Source organism: Chelmon rostratus, chromosome 21 (assembly GCF_017976325.1).
Source record: "Chelmon rostratus isolate fCheRos1 chromosome 21, fCheRos1.pri, whole genome shotgun sequence".
In the NCBI taxonomy this organism is placed as follows: domain Eukaryota; kingdom Metazoa; phylum Chordata; class Actinopteri; order Chaetodontiformes; family Chaetodontidae; genus Chelmon; species Chelmon rostratus.
Window position 1 is genome coordinate 3,619,277 of NC_055678.1, and position 18,924 is coordinate 3,638,200.

The 18,924-nt window shown below is 43.0% G+C and overlaps 1 protein-coding gene across 1 annotated transcript in view; it reads left to right on the forward strand.

Annotated features, from left to right (window-relative positions):
* LOC121624547 (cGMP-dependent protein kinase 1-like) overlaps nt 1–18,924 on the forward strand; it is a 42,279-nt gene that overhangs the window by 17,299 nt on the left and 6,056 nt on the right. The window contains exons 3-9 of the mRNA XM_041962300.1: nt 3,255–3,368; nt 10,762–10,867; nt 11,628–11,691; nt 11,794–11,871; nt 12,008–12,102; nt 13,736–13,801; nt 15,002–15,076. Coding sequence (XP_041818234.1) covers nt 3,255–3,368; nt 10,762–10,867; nt 11,628–11,691; nt 11,794–11,871; nt 12,008–12,102; nt 13,736–13,801; nt 15,002–15,076 — 598 coding nt within the window. The remainder of the gene's footprint in view (nt 1–3,254; nt 3,369–10,761; nt 10,868–11,627; nt 11,692–11,793; nt 11,872–12,007; nt 12,103–13,735; nt 13,802–15,001; nt 15,077–18,924) is intronic.

The window sequence follows — 18,924 nt, forward strand, 5'->3', positions numbered from 1 at the left end:
GCCACGGTGTTTACTAATGCATGATTAATCCAGTCATTCGGAGGGAGCTGAACAGCCAGCCATACTGGGTTAATCCACTCAGTGTGTTTACATGCACTCACGCTCCGCATGTGTGTTGTCCTATCAGAGTGGACCAGATGTGGTTTTATATAATAAAACGACAGCTGACTTCCTGCCATTACCTGCGACTGAACGCACAGCTGATGAGATGCAGAGGAAGAGGAGGATAGCTGAGGGTTCACACAGAAAACACTGTCCCTGTTTGGCTGTCTTGTCGTTGTTTAATTAGTGTATTTCCTTGGCAACACATACTGCAGTTTCCTTATATTACGCAGTACACTGCAGATAATGATGACTTTCATTATCAGTTTTCAGATAGCAGATAGTCTCTCTTGGACAAGACAGACAGACCTACTGGACTTCAGCACCACGGACAGAGACAGACTGAAACATCTCAGCTGCTGATGGTTGTGATGACTGTGGTTCAGGCGTTCATGTTCTCCTCAGCATGAACTGCAGCGCCACCATCAGGTCTACATGCTAACGTGTGCAACACTTTGGTTTATGAGCAAATACCTGCACAGCTAATGACATTCCGCCTCAGATGGTGTTTGAGTATACTGCTAACTGCCCGATGTTAGCATGCTAACATGCTAAACTGTGTGTGTTAGCTGTTAGCAAAAGGTTGTAACAGCTCATCATCGTCAGTCCAGCAAGAAGAGTTTCACGACATTTAATGTCAGTTAAATGACTTTTGATCTCTTAATCTTTCAAGTCTGTAGTGATATAAAAAGCCCTCTGATGCTGACGTGTGACTCACTGTAGCGATACATGATCCTGATTTTAGGATGTTCAAACATGCTGACTGTGTGTTAATGTAATTAATCTAATGATCATTACAATCTGCAATTACAACAGAAGATACTGAGAGTGAGATTACCTCCCCGTCTACTGTGTGTGTGTGTGTGTGTGTGTGTGTGCGCTGACTGATTTTAAATAATAATCCTGATTATTTTCTTCAGCATTTGAAGAAATTTGAAACAGGTGTAGCTGTAACTAACTGAACCAACAGACAAAGCTGATGGTAGCAGCAGTGAAAAAGGGCATCTAAAAAAAAAGGGCACAGTCAGCATATCTGACCTCAAACTTGATAAACTTTAAACTTAAAATAAAACAGCATGCTTCAAATTATAAAATGCTATGATAATAACATTTGGCTAATCTCTCTGAACATATCTGGCATTGAATGCAGAATTTGTGATGATTAATATTTTGGTCTCTGTCCATGTTGTATTGCCCGATTATGTTTGAGCAGGTTTTGTTTCCATGCAGGTAAGCAGTCCCGACGTTTGAGCATTGTATTGGCTTTTCTATGTTTTTATCTGCATTCATATGCAGATCTCTGGTCTTAGAGATTGACTGAAATGTTGTCTGGACCTAAAACAAGTTGCTTATTGGACTGTAAACAATAACCTGCACACAGAAGAAGAAGTCTCACCCTGGATATCTGTCATCCGATTGGCTGCTGGCTACACCAGAAGCCCTGAAACACTGGCCGTGTGTGTGTGTTGCTTTTTCAGCAACAAATATCGAAATGTTCTGGTTTTTAAAAAAAGGGGAAAACAAATAGAACCAAGAACCAAATTTCCTGTCACTATATCTTTACTGAGTTCGCTCAGTTTTTACTAAAATCCCTTTAAAGTCCTGCGTTTGAAGTGTGTTTGTAGTATTTGTTGTGTTGTGAGTCACTCGTGTACTGACTCTGATCACTCTGACATTTGCAGTTTCCGGATGTAGGCGTGAATCAATGTTCATCAATATTAGTTGGAAATGTCACAGCGTGTTGAAATGCTTCGATCTGACATCGCAGACATTAAATTAAATGATAACAATGATAAACACACAAACATGTGCGACAGAAACGCCACACATGAGCACCGGCAACACGGTTTCATCTTCATCAAACCGAACCGTGAGTTTGATGGAAATCCGTTGTTGTAGGATTGTCCAAAGAAGAGCGACAGCATCAGTCCTTTCAGGAAGAACATCTGCTTGTGTTCAAATGACAGCGCCCTCCAGTGGGAGCAGGAATTATGTCGGGAGAAGACGAGGAGGTCGGGTGGCATGAGACGTTAATGCCACAGACCGCTGCTCACTTCCTGTTTCCTGCCGACATTCATTCTCAAAACTTAACCGCATGTTTAAGAGCAAACAATCACAAGTCCAGTGAAACGTCTTAAAAACAGCCTGTTCCTGTGAAATATCAGGATATTTTTGTATATGTAAAAGTAAGCCGTTAATATAAATGAACATTAGTCAGCGCAGTCTGATTGTACTGAACCTTCAGTGAAATGTGAGGGTGAGAAATTGATTCAGCTCTCTGTGTCCACCTGACGAATGAAAGCAGACAAGCTTTGATATGCAAAATCCCTCATTTCCCTTTTTACACACACACTCACCTACACACCTACACACCTACACACCTACACACACGCACACGCGCACACTCGCCTACGCATACACGCACACACACGCACACACTCACTTCACACGCCTACACACCTACACACACGCTCACTCGCCTACGCATACACGCGCACGCAAGGCAGGGAAAATGACAGGTGGCCAGCGTATGTTTGTGTGTGCGTGTGTGTGTGCGCGCGCGCGTGTGTGTAGAGTTTAGTCCAACACTCAAATAAAATAAATGAAAGCACATCTGAGAGATTTATGTTATTTCCAATGTGCTGCAGCAGCAGAGCAAAACACATTTGTTCCTATTACACACAATACTGAACACACACACACACACACACACACACACACACACACTGAGCAGAGGAGACACTGAGTAATCAGATGTTGGAATAAAACGAGACGTGAAGCAGCAGAATCGGCCTGTAAACTCGTGAGTTCGTGCTTCAACACATCACACTACAGTTCGGGTTAACGGGCTGATATGTGTGTGCGTGTGTTTACTGTCAGTTCATTTGATCCGTTTTCCTGTAATCTAATATCTCGGCAGCTAAGTGTTAATGAACATTTTAATAGTGACGATAGTAAGAATAAAGTTTGTTTTTATAAGAGTATTTAAGTGTTTTTCACACAACAAATAATAAAAATGAAGATGCTGGAATAAAATCAAGATCAATCAGTGGATCAGATATAAATTATTGTTGATTTCCTGTTTGAATCTTCCAAAATAAATCTGTTTTTTCTCTTTCTCTCTCTCTCTCTGTTGACTGTCTCTCGCCCAGAGGGGAAGGTGGAGGTGACTAAAGAGGGGATGAAGTTGTGTACGATGGGACCTGGCAAAGTGTTCGGAGAGCTGGCCATCCTCTACAACTGCACCAGGACGGCTACTGTCAGGAGTGAGTACAGCCTGAGCGTGGTGGGTGGTCCGACTAAAACCCCTTTAGAATAGGAAACTCCTACTGTCCCCGAAAGTCTGTACTGAGTCGGGTCTCCGAGCTGTTCAGTGTCTCTCACTTGTGTCCTCATAAACCATCCAAACTTTGATCTGATTTCTTACACAGTGGTGCTTTTGTTGTTGGTCTTTTTTGTGAATTACTGGATGATGTTGCTTCCTCATGACTTTAAGACAAGGAGAACAACTCAACACATCCGACCTGGCAGACACATGCAACTGCTGACAACGCAAGACGACATTACTTCATATAAAATGGTCAAGCTGGTCGAGGGAAAGCTGATCAAGTGGAAAGTGTCTTAACCTGAGGAGGGTGGATGTGCTCATTAAATTTCATGAAGTCTGGAAATCACAAAAAAAAGTTCATTGGAGATGAAAGGAGTCAGCTGCGTTTTACATACGGTGACTCCAGCTCTGTGAATCCTTGATGACCTCCAGCAACAGTATATTCAATGCAGAGTCTCACTGAGTCGGACGGCTGATTCTGAACGGTGGTTCATTTTGAAACCGCTGCAGGAACATTTGTGCGTCTGCAGTCTTTAATTTAGGGACACATTGTGTGCAACATACACACAGCCGGCACAGCGTGGCTACTTCATTAAATATTAAAATCTTATAGCACATCACCCGGCTCTACCGGCAGTTCACCTTCATTCATTAGCTGTTCCACAATTTATAGTTGATTTCTTCACTCTCAAGGAATCTCACCATCTCCTCCAGATAATGATAATGTTTAAAAGTCGTGTCATCAGGGGGAGTCTTCCTGGTACCTTCAGAGGTTGAAGTGGATGTTTTATAATATGGCACTGCTCAGTATTATCCAGGAGACTGAATGACCACAGGTTTTCAGAGCTGATCAGACACAATTCGACGATTTTAGGCAAAAGCAACCAGCTCTAAACTAGCAGCTGGAACTTTTTCCCGTGCTGAGATGCCTTCAAGAAAAACTCTGCAGCAGCACAGGAAGTTAACTGTTTGGTGTCCGGACCGCTGGAGGAAACTGATCTGAGTTGAGGAGATGAGAAGGAACGAGTCGACAGGAAGAGTGGGATGCTGCAGTCTGAACCAATAGAACATCAGCCACAACTCTGACAGCTGTGTGTGTGTGTGTGTGTGTGTGTGTGTGTGTGTGGGTGTGTGTGTGTGTGCGGGGACATCCAACTTTTTTTTTTGTCAGTGTTTCCTAGTAGAGTGCTTGCTAAGCAGCGGTTGCCAGGCAACACCATCCGGCCCAGCCAATCAACTAAGTTTTGGCAACAGCGTCTCTTGGCAACAGCGTTGGGTTCGAGGGGATTCGTTTCCGTTTGCTGAAGCTTTTTACTCGTTATCTTCACATTAACACACAAGCTCCAGCTGGAGTTTATCTGCAGCCGCGGCTTTAATTCTCTGCTTTTACACTTTAACACAGAGCGGCCGGTGTCATCTGTACAGCTGCTGAAAAATTTAAATCAGAAAACACTCAGCTGTTTCCTTGTAAAGACATTTCAACGACAAGAACGGATGTTTACTCTTTCTTAAATGGTGGAAAATTCCTTAAGGGTTTGGTTTGAAGTCATAAAGGCCAACTTTTTTAAAGAAAAACTATGCAGTTCAATTACTGAACTTTTAAAAAACCACCAGGAACATACCAGAAAAAGATGAATTACTGATAAATCAGCAGGACACAGAGGACGTCTGTCTCCAGATTTAGCTGAATAACAACAGTTAATTGAGTAACTTCCGGAAGTTTCAGTGGACTCTAGAAGTAAAGTTTAAACATGAAATATAAACTGTTTAAATGTTAAAGATGAAAATTAGGATTATTATGTACAGCACATGTAGTTTCAGTGCAATTCGTTCACTGTGTAGTATGTTCAGTATATGAATCACTGAGCATGCAGCTTGGGGAGTGAAGGGATTTTTTCATATTGCAGATTTTCTCATTGTAAACTACAGAAGGTGGTGAGATCTTTAAAAAAAAAAGGCTGAAAAAAATTCAGATGCAGCAACTTTGTTTGTGCACTTTGTTTTATGATGCCATCTCTCATATGGTGTCACAGCTTGGTCTCAGTCAAGCAACGCAACAACGCAACGGCTCCATAAAGCCTATGAACAGACACTGAAGCTGCTGGATTAAGAGTCTCATCCCTACCACCACTGCAGTGTTGTTAAAAAGAACATACAATAATGGCCAGATATAATCATGACCAAAAATATCCTCCACAGTGACGGAGCCCACCGGCAGCTGAAGCACCATTAGCTTTGGTCGTATTTATTTCTACTACTTTTTCATCTGTTTGTGTCCAGTGTGTGTGTGTGTGTGTGTGTGTGTGTGTGTGTGTGTGTGTGTGTGTGTGTGTGTGTGCGTTAGAGAGCAGCTGGGTGTGAATATGAATGTGAGCACATTAAACTCTCTGCTTCTTCCACTTGTAGACTCTCTGACCTTTGACCCTCACCACACACACACACACACACACACACACACACACGTTTTTTCGAATGCTCACACACACCATTAATGAGTCCTTAACGAACCTGAATAATAATCATTCAGCCACGCTGAGAGCCCACCTGAAACACACACCAGCACATTGAACTCTTCTCAGTCGGTAATATTTGCTGCTGTCTCCTGTTGTTTCCGTGGTTACAGAGACACTTGGTATCTCCGTAGCAACAGACAGCAGGTCATAAAGCAGTGGAAACAAGAAATAAAAGTAATGACCAAACAGACACCTTGTGTTTTCACCACAGATGCAGAGTACTGTAGTGATACTGCAACAGCTCCTCTACAGTACTCTAATGTACTGTAGAAGCTCTTAAGTACTGATAGGTATTACTGGAAGTAGTTTATGTTTGAATAATGTTGAAGTCTCCTGAATGTAAATCCTGAACTGTGCAGAGAATTAGCTTTAGCTATCGGCTAATTCTGTTAAAGCCTTTAAATGTGTTGGGGATTTGGTGATCTTAACAGAACCTGATGCGTCCTGGAAACTGCTTGGAAAAGAGCAGCGGCTTTCAACAAATACTCGGCAGGTGATTGGATGAACCATCTGTCAATCACATGACAAATTCAACCAATGAGATCCATAAATCATATGATGTAGGAAACTGAAGTCTTGCTGAATCCTGTCATCCTGACAGATGACAGAACCTCTGCTGGAGAAAGAGAGCGAGCGGCCATGCTGCCGTCACGTTTAAACCACGCCCACCAGGAGTTCCTCACAGGACGCTGATTCTGAACCACTGTGTCGCCTCCAGCTCATGACTTGAAGCCTGGCAAGATTCTTCTGATCTCATGTAAACTCGTGTGATCTAATGTGATCTCGTGATCTTGCAAATCCAGCTGTCCTGCAATGTTAAACATCACCTGCTCTGGTCAGAGACAAAACTCTATGTGTGTGTGTGTGTGTGTGTGTGTGTGTGTGTGTGATCGGGGGACCATCAGGGAGCACCAGACCACACTGGACAGATTGTGTCTTATCTGGTTTGGGGTGCCTTGGGATCCCCGGGAGGAGCTGGAAAACGTTATTTAGAGGGACGTCTGAGCTGCCTTGTTTATCCTGCTGCCACTGAAAAGAGGCAGAAAGTGGATGGATGCACTGATGGGTAAAACATCACCAAAGCAGACAACATGGACGTGTATAAACAATATAAAATCCACAGCAGCTGCAGCCCAGTACATGCACAACATGTCTGAGTGTCAGCTGAGTGCAGAGCTGTGCAGACACTGAGGAATCCACTGCTGCACCAGCAGACCACAGAGCAGCTTCTGGTCCTCCGTGAGTCCTCGACTCGTCCTCCACACACCAGAGATCAATGAACAGAGGCAGGGGAGCAGACAGGTAGACTGACAGGTGAGCAGACAGCCAGGTGAGCAGACATTTACCATCCTTCTTCACCATCGTTGTCATACAGTTTATCAGCTCTGTTTTTACTCTGTAACAGACGTAACTTCAAATGTCGCAAATTACAAAAATGTAATTAATTAAAGGTAATTAAATTATTTTTAAAGTAGTTCTCTTGAAATGTATATAAAAAGATGTGGTTGTTGCAGTAATGAGAGTAAATGTAATCAGTTACTTCCAGCACTGCTGTAATTTTTTTATCTGTATGATGTAAATAGTGTTTGTGTGACTGAGCTCAGCGACTCCACAGACTTCTGCTCATTAAACTGAAGGAAGTTTGTACAAGTCTGCACGTTTCCAAGGTAACTGCAGCCAAGTTGTATGAGCCAACACACACACACACACACACACACACACACACACACACACACACACACACACACTCGTGGAAGAGCTGATGATCCTGTAACTTTTGATGTTTCGGTTCAAAATTCACACACACATGTTTTCCTCATTAGTGGAAAGACTTTGGATATAAAAACATGAATAAAATTATATTTGCTTGTTCTTTGCAGCATGAGCTGGAAGTTATTATAGTTGAGCTGCGAGTTGATCTCTGAGCTGCACTAATATCCTCTTTTTTTCCTTTGTGTGTTAGTGTTACTGCAGTTCTTGTGTCTATATTGTCGACTAAACACGTTTCCCTTCTGGGGATTCATGAAATCTAATCCGAAAAGGTTTCATTGGTTTGAATAGTGCTGCTGCTGCTGCTGTTCATATAAATACAATGAGAAAAACAACAAGACATGAGAGAAACTCCTTCATTAAATCTGCTGAGGATGTGAGATTTAAAGGAGAGATGTCTCATTATCAGTCTGCATGGATCACTACTTTATTTCTTTCCACACTTTTGCCTTTTTCATCTTTTATATTGACAGATCATTGATGTACTGCAGATTTTATCGCCACCTACTGGCCGGACATGCTTGTCTGCATGTTTGTTTGTTTTTGCGTTTGCTTGTAAGTGCGGAGATATTTTGTAAAACGAAGGTTGTCTGGACAGAATTTTTTTATAAGACATAAAAAGAAAAATGTGAAATATTAATATACGTGTAGACCAGAGTCTTTCCTTTCATCCTTTTGTCCCTTTGTTCTTCTTTGCCGAACATTTGAAACATGCCATCGGCCATCACCCTCAGAACAGCCCATGTGACTGGTCTGCCACCTCTGTGGTTAATGTTTGGTTTGATTTAGGCACAAAAACTGTGTTTGTGGTTGGAAGAATCGAACATTGACTGCTGTTCAGAAACAAGATATCACTTTTTAAGACCTTGTGTGCTGCTGTAAGGACGTACTGAATGCTACAGTTATAACTCACATGGCCACTAGAGGTCAGTATTAGGAAACAGACACAGGTAGACTACCTGTGTTGATAGTGTTTCGACAGGACAGATCAGTCCTCTGAGGAAATAACAGAAAAGAGTCCTGAATCTACATTAGACCTCCACCTTCACTAAAAACTGCCTTTTCACATCTCGGCCCAAATAATCACACTGATGTTAATGATGCCTGTCAGCCGTTTTCAGGACCAGCTAGAAAAAAGTCACACTTTCCTGAAAATAACCTGTAGTTAATGTTTTGTTTCTGATAATAATCAGAGCCTGGAGATCCACAAACGGTTAAACACTGGAGGTGTGTTTGATTTCTATTTCCGGTTACACCTGCAGAGATAAACAGATGAGCAGACTGTCGCTGCAGAGACGCTGCTGATGGAAAACAAAGCGTTATCATCTGTCTCCAAAGTCATGCTAGCGCTTCAAGTCTGTCTAAACTTTGTCACAGTGAGGCTCCCACAGGAGATGCTGGTGATTTTGGCTTGTTTCGGATCTTTCCGCCATCATAGTCAGTGACCTTAATGCCAGTCACCTCCTGCGCAGTGATTGGTCGGTGTAAACAGAAGTATAGTTTCCTGCATTCTTGCGGGGAGAGATGTCCGGATCATTTGCAAAGGAACTGTTTTCCTAAGTAGAAAATCTCCTTTCTACAATCATGTGCTTCACAAAGTGGTGAACCTTGCTCCATGCCGGCCACTAGAGGGCACTGTCACATGAAAGAAGGGTTTTAAGGAGCCTGCTGAACATCTGATGCTGATTCTAAGTGTTAGCCTGCAAATCAACTGCATGTTATGAATTATGACAAACAAGTCACACTTTTTAAAGGACCTAATGAAAGGTACCACGCACTGATGCACATATGTGTTGCCATGGTTACTGGTGGATTTGCATCAGCATCTATGTGGCTTACTATCAGATAACTACCCGAAGAGTTCAGCATCAGCAGGTGGATTTTTACTATTTTATCTTTTGAAATCAGGCTGAAATCACAGACCTGCGATCAACAGAGCAAACACGCCAGAGTCCATTTCAGCCAAATAGTTCAGAGGTGAAAACATCCTGAGATGGACTGACATCGGTTCATTTCCAGGTCTGACGCCACCAAAGGAGCCGAAGCCTGAACCTGTCGTAGGCAGCGCAAACTGATTCTGCTTGAAAGATCTAAAGTCTGGTTGTGTTTGGAAAATCCCAAACTCAACCCAACTTCAGACTCCGTTTTAAATGATCAGATCAAAGAAAAGTTGGCCTGTGAATCACATGTTAGACCTCGTTGATCCAGAAGATCTTTAGTGTCACAGTTGAGAGCTGCTGTTCCTCCTCTGTGAATGTTCATGTTCAGAAATCTGCAGGAGGAAACAGATGCTGAGATTTGATTTTTGTTTGAACATATTATGATGATTTAGGAGACTTATTGTTCCATGAAATTCATTCATTCAGTGTTATTTTGTTATCACCAATCGTTCCTAACTCCGACCTGGAATAAAAATCAGATGTGGACCTTTGATTGAACAGTGTGAAGACAGTGAAGGTCTGAAGCTTTAGTAGTTTTTCTGTTTCTGGGCTCTGTTGTTGGTGAGCGCTGCACTCTGGTCCTGCTTCTTAAATTCATGGTGTGTTGCTGCATAGGGATAACACAACAATAAAAATATAATTCGTTCAATCCCAATCTGTCAACATGTGACGGTTTGAACTGCTGCTGGATGGACGAAATGGTCACTGGTTTAACATCACACACACGCACACATGGATGTGTGTGTACTGTTGCCATGACGACACCTGCACACTGTATGCAAACACACAGCAGCATCACGATTTATGTTTCCGTCTGATCTCTGCCTCTCACATGAAGATTAGAGAGAAACAAAAGCGCTCACACACACACACACACACACACATGCACTAGCATTGAGACGTGCACCTGATATATGTATTCATATATGCATGTACACACACCGGTATTATTTAATCATGACATCCAGATCCTTTTATTGTACAGCTGCTGCAGCCAGAGATCATGATTATTTTTCTGCTGCTCTGACGTGACTGACAGTGATATTATAAATAAAATGGTTATATTTTAACTAATGATAATAATACATGAAAAATGTGTGTATTTCAGCTCTGATCCATGTGAAGCTGTGGGCGATTGACCGTCAGTGTTTCCAGACCATCATGATGAGAACCGGACTCATCAAACATGCCGAGTACATGGACTTCCTCAAGAGGTGACTGGACTCATAATCAATAAAACACTCATGAGCAAGGCACTGATTGTCAGGGTGAGAGGTTCAGACCCCAGAGAGGCCATCCCTGTGTCCCAGATCCACATCACACACTCACTCCTCCCACCTTTACAGTTATAATCCGTCATACTTCAGTCTTGGTTGATTTAGCGACCCCTGTGGTTCGTGTTGGTAACAGCAGCTGGTGAATCTGTTTACAGTGCAGCCAAACAAACCCACCTTCTTTATTAAAGAAGTCAGTCATTAATAATCACAACCTCCATCTTATTTCATGCTGGTGGAGGAAGTATTCAGGAGCTTTACTTCAGTAAAAGTGTCTGATCTCATTAAATTATTGTGACTCATTCATTCATGTCAAAGCAGGATTTTACTGTTGTTCATGAAAATCTGAAGGATTATAATTTAAAAGTCTGTGCTGTGTTCATACGAGAAAAATACCAACATAAAGAATAGAGGTTCAGATTAGTGTGTTGTTGATGGACACTGCGATGCACAAAGGAAATGGAGGAGCTGCTCACAGATGAAAACAAAAAGAGAAATATATTATCACAGTTTGTTTGACATCTGTTGGCCTACATATTTAATTTCCTGTTTGCACAAAACAGCAAAGTCAGTCAATTTTTTGACATGCTAACTACAAAAGATATTCTATCACGGTTAATAAATAGTACAGCAGAGTTCTCTGTAAAATGAACACTTGAACGTTTCTGGAACAAAACAAGGACTCCAACTCTGTCTGCAGCGTTCCCACCTTCCAGGGTCTTGCAGAGGAAACGCTCAGTAAACTGGCCGATGTCATGGAGGAGGTGAGACCGCCATCCACACCACAGAATTAACATGACTGTCTTCTTCTGTGGTGGAGTCACACTGTAGATCCCCCAATCAGACGCTCACTTCTGTCTGTTTAGACTCATTATGACGACGGGGAGTACATCATCAGACAGGGAGCCAGAGGAGACACCTTCTTCATCATCAGCAAGGGAAAGGTAACACCAGCCATCACTCAACCGCCCGTTTATCCACTTCACTCTCCCTCTGGTTCAGTTCTTCGTTGATTAGTGTATTGATCTGCTGACTCGTCCTGATCATCTACTGATAGCTGTTGATCACATCTCTCGTCAGGTGAATGTGACCCAGGAGGATTCAGCCAATCAGGAGCCGACACATCTCAGAGAGCTCACCAGGGGAGACTGGTTTGGAGAGAGAGCACTACAGGGGTAAGACCATGTGACCTCTGACCCTGAGACCTGAACCAGTAGCTTCTAAACCAGAACCACAAAGTCTAAGCTGTTGAAGCTGATCCCTTAACCTCTTTCCCCTGAAACTTCTGAAGCTAAACCCTCAGACCTTAAACACCGAACTGGGACCCTGGACTGAGAGTTGTCCTGGTGGTGGTGCTTTCGGAGAGGTCAAGAGGTCACCCAAAACTTTCTGGATTCGCCCTCTGTGGACTGTGAACATCCACAGAAAGTCTCTGTGTGTGTGTCCTGTAAATATTGAGGGTCAAAGTTCAGAGTCAGCTTGCCTCAGCTCTTAATAACCCCAAATCTCGGCGAAGAGCAGCAGTCAGACAGGAAATGAGGGAAACGGGAGGGAAGCAGTTTACAAACGGTCTGATGGACCGGACCAGTGTTTCTGGACCGGTGAGACACGCAAGATAGCGTGTGCTAAAAGCCTGGAAGCATCAAGCTGATGTGTGTCAAGTAGGGATGTGGAGATTCACCGATTCATATCGGTGGTCCGATATAAACGTTTGCGATGCGACTGCACCGGTAGAATGAACGTGCATCGGATATAATTTACGGGTGAATTCGCGGTGCATCTCTTCTAGCCTGTCTACACCGGCAAATCCCATTGTTAAATCGACTATTTCATGTTCTAGTATTTTCAAGGCAACCTGAATGCACCATCGCGTCCCCAGGTAGTGACGCAAGCAGGTGTTGTACGCAACAGACACACGAGGCAAACGAGAAAGACGATAGCCGCGACGAGATATTTAATGCACCAAAAAAGACACATTAATCAAACGTGTGGCATATTTTGGGTTTTTTTTAAGCGGGGGGTCAGCTAGACAAGACGCACGCAATTTGCAAACAATGCCGTGCGGCTATCAAGTACGTCGGCAGCACGACGCAACAAGCGTTCCCTCTGAACGAGTGTTCAGTACCACTGGTGACACAGTAATAATAATAATAATAATAATAATACATTTTATTTGGAAACAGTTTAACTGTGAAGTTTTATACATTTTGTATAATTATAGAGACAGAGAACATAATTGGGAGTTAGGAGTGCTAATTATAAATACAATTGAATGCTCTGTCTACTGAAATATGTCTTTTTTAAAACATGATTTATTGGTTGCTCCATAAAAAAACAAATATTAAATACATCCCTCAAATTGATACAGAGAGTAAAGCAGAATTGTGCTATTGAGGTAAAAAACCTGATGTTACTATTACTCTCTCATACTGCAACTAACTGTATTGAATGCTCACATCATATCGAAACATCCTTTTATAGTTAAGTCATATCGTTATCAAATCATTTTTGAATCGCATCGTATCGTGAGCAGGAGTGAATCGTATCGCATTGCATCGACGGGAGCTTCAGTGTATCGTAACTGTATCGTATCGGTGTCAGCGCATCGAGATGCATATCGAATCGGCCTCAGTGGTGGAGATATACAACCCTAGTGTCAAGACATGCAGCTGCTGCAGTGGAGGACAGCAGGGACATAAATCAGCACAGTGTCAAATCAGTTTCTCTATTTTTGTATGTTGAAGTACAAACATGTGAGCTCACTCAGCAGTTAATGCTAATGTGGTGTGTGTGTGTGTGTCTCCACAGGGAGGATGTCAGAACAGCCAACGTCATCGCTGCCGAGGCCGTCACCTGCCTGGTCATTGACCGAGAGTAAGACACACACACACACACACAGACACACACACACACACATTAACACAGCAGGAGCAGATCAGGTCAGTTGAGTGTGTGTCAGCGGTCACTGTTCGTCTGTGGACGTCCAGCTGGAGGACAGACAGCGACCAGCGCCCAGCGACAGGCTGATACTGTACAACCACTGAAGTCAGTGAGGAGCAAAGTATTCAGATCCTTTAACTCAGTAAAAGTACCAAGACAACAATATACAAGCTCAAGTATAATCAGCAGAATGTACTTCAGTATCAGAAGTACAAGTACTCGTCATGCAGACTGGATCGGTTCAGAAATTTATATGATTGTCTTTACTGAAATACTGAGTTATTATTATCAATGTATAAACGGAATTTTAAGGACTTTTTTACAGTGTGGTATTTGTATTTTTACTGTAGTTAAAGATCTGAGTACTTCAGGCTGCACATGGCTCAGTGTGTTCCAGCCTGTCTGTCCCTCTGAAGTTTGCTGTCCTTCATTCAGCTCCTCATTGATGGGGGAACCATTTTCACCTCAAATACAAGTACCTCAAAACCCTCCTTCAGTACAGAGCTGAAGTAAATCTGCTGAGTTTCAACTTTGTCACTGTTTGCTGACGAGTTTGGTGAAATTAGACTGAAGTTCTCAGCGAGTGAAACTTTGCCGTTGACTTGATTTGAGAAGTCGTGTTTCAACAAACTGAGCTTCACTCACATCGTCATCTTGTTTCAGATCACACTGTGTTCTTACAGGTGGAAATATTTTCCGTGATTTGAGTGAAGTGAGCTTTTAAAACTGAAGGTTTTTCTCTCAGATTGTCTTTTAACCTGCAGGGAGGAAGCTGTTGAAGGTTCATTTAAAGCTGCTGCTGCCCCCTGCTGGTCGCCACTGCTAACTACACACTCACTGTGCTGGACTGTCATGTTTATTCGGTCTAGAATCCCTTCAGTGTTCTTGAGTCTGTAGAATGTTGTTGCCACTCAGCTCTCTATTATTATTATATTATTATATTTATTGATCAGTCAAACGTATGGCTCATAAACAACAAGCAGCAAAAATGGTGCTGCTTTAATCAAACCATGATCACATCATGACTGATTGTTAATGAACAGCCAAAGCAACTTCAGTCAGTGAATTCAATGAAATTTCCTACAATCTGTTGTGTGCGTGCTGATTGGCTGTTGTCTCTTTCCTCCCCCTCAGCTCATTCAAGCATCTGATTGGTGGACTGGACGACGTTTCAAACAAAGGCTACGAGGACGCTGAAGCTAAAGCCAAGTAGGTTTAATGTTCGTGTGTTGAATGTGTATTTAAAGAGGTTCTATAAGTCCTGAGCTCGTCGGCCTAATTAACCCAACAGTCATTTGAAAACATTTCCAGACAGTAGAGCTGCAACAGTCTGGCCAATTAGGGATCAGTCCATCTGCAGAAAATTCAGCTTCAAACCTTGATTGTGAAACAGAAATGTTTCTGTTTCCAGCTTCTTATATGTGAAGGTTTTCTGCTTTTTCATATATGATGGAATATGTTTATTTACTATGTATGTTCTCTGTGTGCATCACCTGTGATATTTCAGCAGGTAATTGATGAGGAATTTGCAGCAGAGAGATAATGTGAAGCATCTGCATCTTGATTCTTGTTGACATGAAGTGAAATCGACCTAAAAACTGCTGTTCTGATGCGTTAAGCCTCCGTCATGGCGGCTGTCTGCTTCCTCAGTGTTTTCCTCCAACATGTCAGCAGCAGGTTTGTCTGTGTGTGAATGTTTACAGCAGTAACTGGACCCTCTGTGCTGCTTATGTAAGAACAGCTAATAATACCTGCTGCAGTCAGAGACGCAACCAGGTCACTCTGAAGGACACTGACTTATTACTGAAGACTCGTGAATGTGGAAAAACACACTGCTGTCCTGTCTGATTGTCCTCTCAGGTGTTTTCATTACAAAACCAGGTAACGCGGCTCCGCCCACTGTCAGGTCATTCCAATTAGGAGCACACCTGGATGGATTTCACACATGAATGCACTTTCAGACACCAGGCTCTTCATTTAAAGCTCTGTAAAGATGGGCTCAGACTAGAGTCAGAGACAAGTCTACGAGCAGCTGGCGGTGTTGTCGAGCATTGTTAGCCTTGAGGCTAACGTTAGCTAGTGTTCTGCAGTTGATATTAAAACTGGTGTCACCTCTGGAGGAATAGACGACCTGTGCTGACGTCGTCAGACTCACTTCTTCTTCTGTTTTTGTTTTTTTCTCTGTAAAGTTTTACCATGTTGCTCCACTTCCATGTAGGTTACATCTTCTTCCTCGTGAGTTCACCTGACGTGATGCACTGATAATCGTTTCATATCTCGCAGTGTTTGTGTGTGTGGGATTAAACAGCCAAGTGTCTCCTGATGCAACCTGACGGAAAAATCAGTGCAGTCTGAGCTCGGCTTTGATCCATATTTCTGATCAGGTCATGTTATCTTTTGAACTGTTTCAAAACTAGTGCTGATATAGCAAACACACACACACACACACACACACAAGTTTGTACCCTCATTGACATGATGCATTCCCAGGCCCCTCACCATAACCTTACCCATCTCAATTTCCCAGACCCTGACCTAAACCTGATTCTAACCAGACCCTTAAAACCAAGTCTGAACCCTCAAACAGTTGTGAGGACGGGCCAGAAGGTCCTCACTTTACAAAACTGTCCTCAGTCCCAAGGTATAAAACTCAGATTGGTTCCCACAAAGGTCGCCGTACAAGTACACATGTGCACACACACACACACACACACACACACACACACACACATATAGTCGTGTAGTTGTAGAGTGTAGCATTAGATGTTGTGTCTTCTATCAGATGACTGTTGGTCATGTGACAGAATGAAGTCATCTCTTCTTTCCCCTCTTAAGGTATAGATTCAATACAGCACACACACAAACACACCAGGCGTCTTGCTGTCAGTCAGTAATGTTGCTATGGTTACAGTAAACGACAAACAGCGGGGTCTATAAGATGTGACTGTTTGTCCTTCAGACCTGCTGCTGCAAACTGTTTCTGAACTGAACTCTTGCTAACTATTTTATTATTACTATTAGTAAGCTGTTAAACTCATAAAGATCTAAATCGTGTCAAATTCAAATAGTTCTGTCACGTTCGTGTGTGGCTGAAGCCTCTCGGAGTCCTGCAGGACTCGTTGTTTTGCTCCTCGGCTCCTCAGCTGGATGAAGGCTGGGGGTCGTGAACGCTGCAGTGAGCTCTAACAGTTAATCTCTTTCTCACTATAACAAACTATTTTTAGAGTGTTTATGCGTTGGTTTGTCCCGATCGACCGACAGCAGCTACTGTTTCTGCAGAAATCTGATTCCACTGCGTTAGCTTCCAGGAAATAGTCCACTCCCACCCCCACCCACCCCACCCCACCCCACACACACACATAGAAATCTGCTGGTGGGTTTGCTGCTCTTTGGCAAGTGTTCAGATATGATTTTGACCTGAGGAAGAGGAAAGACTTTACTTCACAGAAAACCTGCAGGCTGTTTGCACCTGAAAAATCATCACAAATGTTGCCAGAAAAGCACCAAACCAATGTTCTGTGCCAAACAGTGCCGTTTATTTTAAAATGTAGCCTCAAAGACATTATTAGACCAGTGCTAAAGTAAATTCAAACAATGCCCATCAAAGCAGCTAAATGTTAAAGGATGCATATCCAGAGATTGAAACGCTGTAAACAAAACATTAACAAAGTGCTTATGTTACATTATCGTATTATTAATATTATCCAGCAGGAGCACAGCAGCGTGATCATCTCATTGACCGTGTCAGGATTTACTGGTGAGGTTCCTCAGGGTTCCAGTCTTGGTCTGGAAGTGTGACAGCAACCACCTCCTCCTAAATGTCACCAAAACATAGGAGATGGTCCTTGACCTGAGGCAAGAGACCGACCCCTTCAAAACCAGACCATCGTTCAGGCGTCCACTTAGACCTCTGTCTGTCTTTTTTTTGGTCTCCACCAGCTCTGGAGGTGAATATCTGGCTCTATCTGCTAAATGCCGAACTGGTCTCTAACTGTGTCTGTCTTCTCTCAAACAGTAACTTTGGTGTTGTCTGTTGATGCAAGTGTGTTGAAATGTTGAAGCAGCAGAGGAATTGTCTCACCTGTTAGCATGGATATAATAGAAATGCCACCGAATATGAAACTAGTGATAAAGTTTTATTTTATTTTATTTATTTTATTTAAAAAATTAAAAGGCTTAAATTGACCTTTTTCGGTACACAAACAAAAAATGCTGCCATTTTTTTCTGTCCATACAAACCTGCTGCTGCACATGAGACCAGCTGACCCACCACATTCTGGTCTGGTTTTTATTACAGTTTGATTGGGATCTTGGACTGGATTTGGAATCTGGGCTTGCTTCAACTTCTAGTGTTTTACATTTCTGGAAAACTCAGAATGAAGTGACGGTGAAACTTTGAACGTCCTGATGAATCGTATGAATTCTTGGTGCTGGTTTTGAGGTCGGGACAGTCTGTCCTGCAGCCTCAGGTCTGTCTCTCTGCCAGTATGTTTAATGACTGAGCTGCATTTACTGGGTGAACCTCTGAGCAATGTTTCCACGTGCTAAAAATACCAGCGGCAGCGTCCTGCCATGTGGGTCGTCCTCTCAGGTTGACATTACACCCTGCAGGACTCACGCAGAGCAGACGTGAGCGATGTTTTGACCTAAAGGACAAACGTCTCAGGAGCTTTCCTCAGTCACACTGTGAGTGACTGTCAGTGTGAGCGCGCTCAGTTGGACTTTTTCCAAGGCAGACACCCACAAACTCACAGGCTAGATATTAAATTGCCTTTTAGGTAGGAAAAGCGGGTCTTGGAGAAAGGAAAATCTAAAATCCATCACGACTACAAAGAGGTTCTGATATTTTTTACCTTTGACAATGGCGTCCTCGGAGGCCATCTGTTTCTGACGGCGTCCTGCTCGGCTCAGAACCGGCCTCGTTCGTAGCCTCACTGCACACAGAGCTGGAGGATCTGGCAACCTCACCACACCACCGGTCCCACCAGACCAGAACCTCGTATCTCCACCTTCGCCCCTACCAGCACCATGTAAGCTGGAAGTGGAGCTCTTCCTTT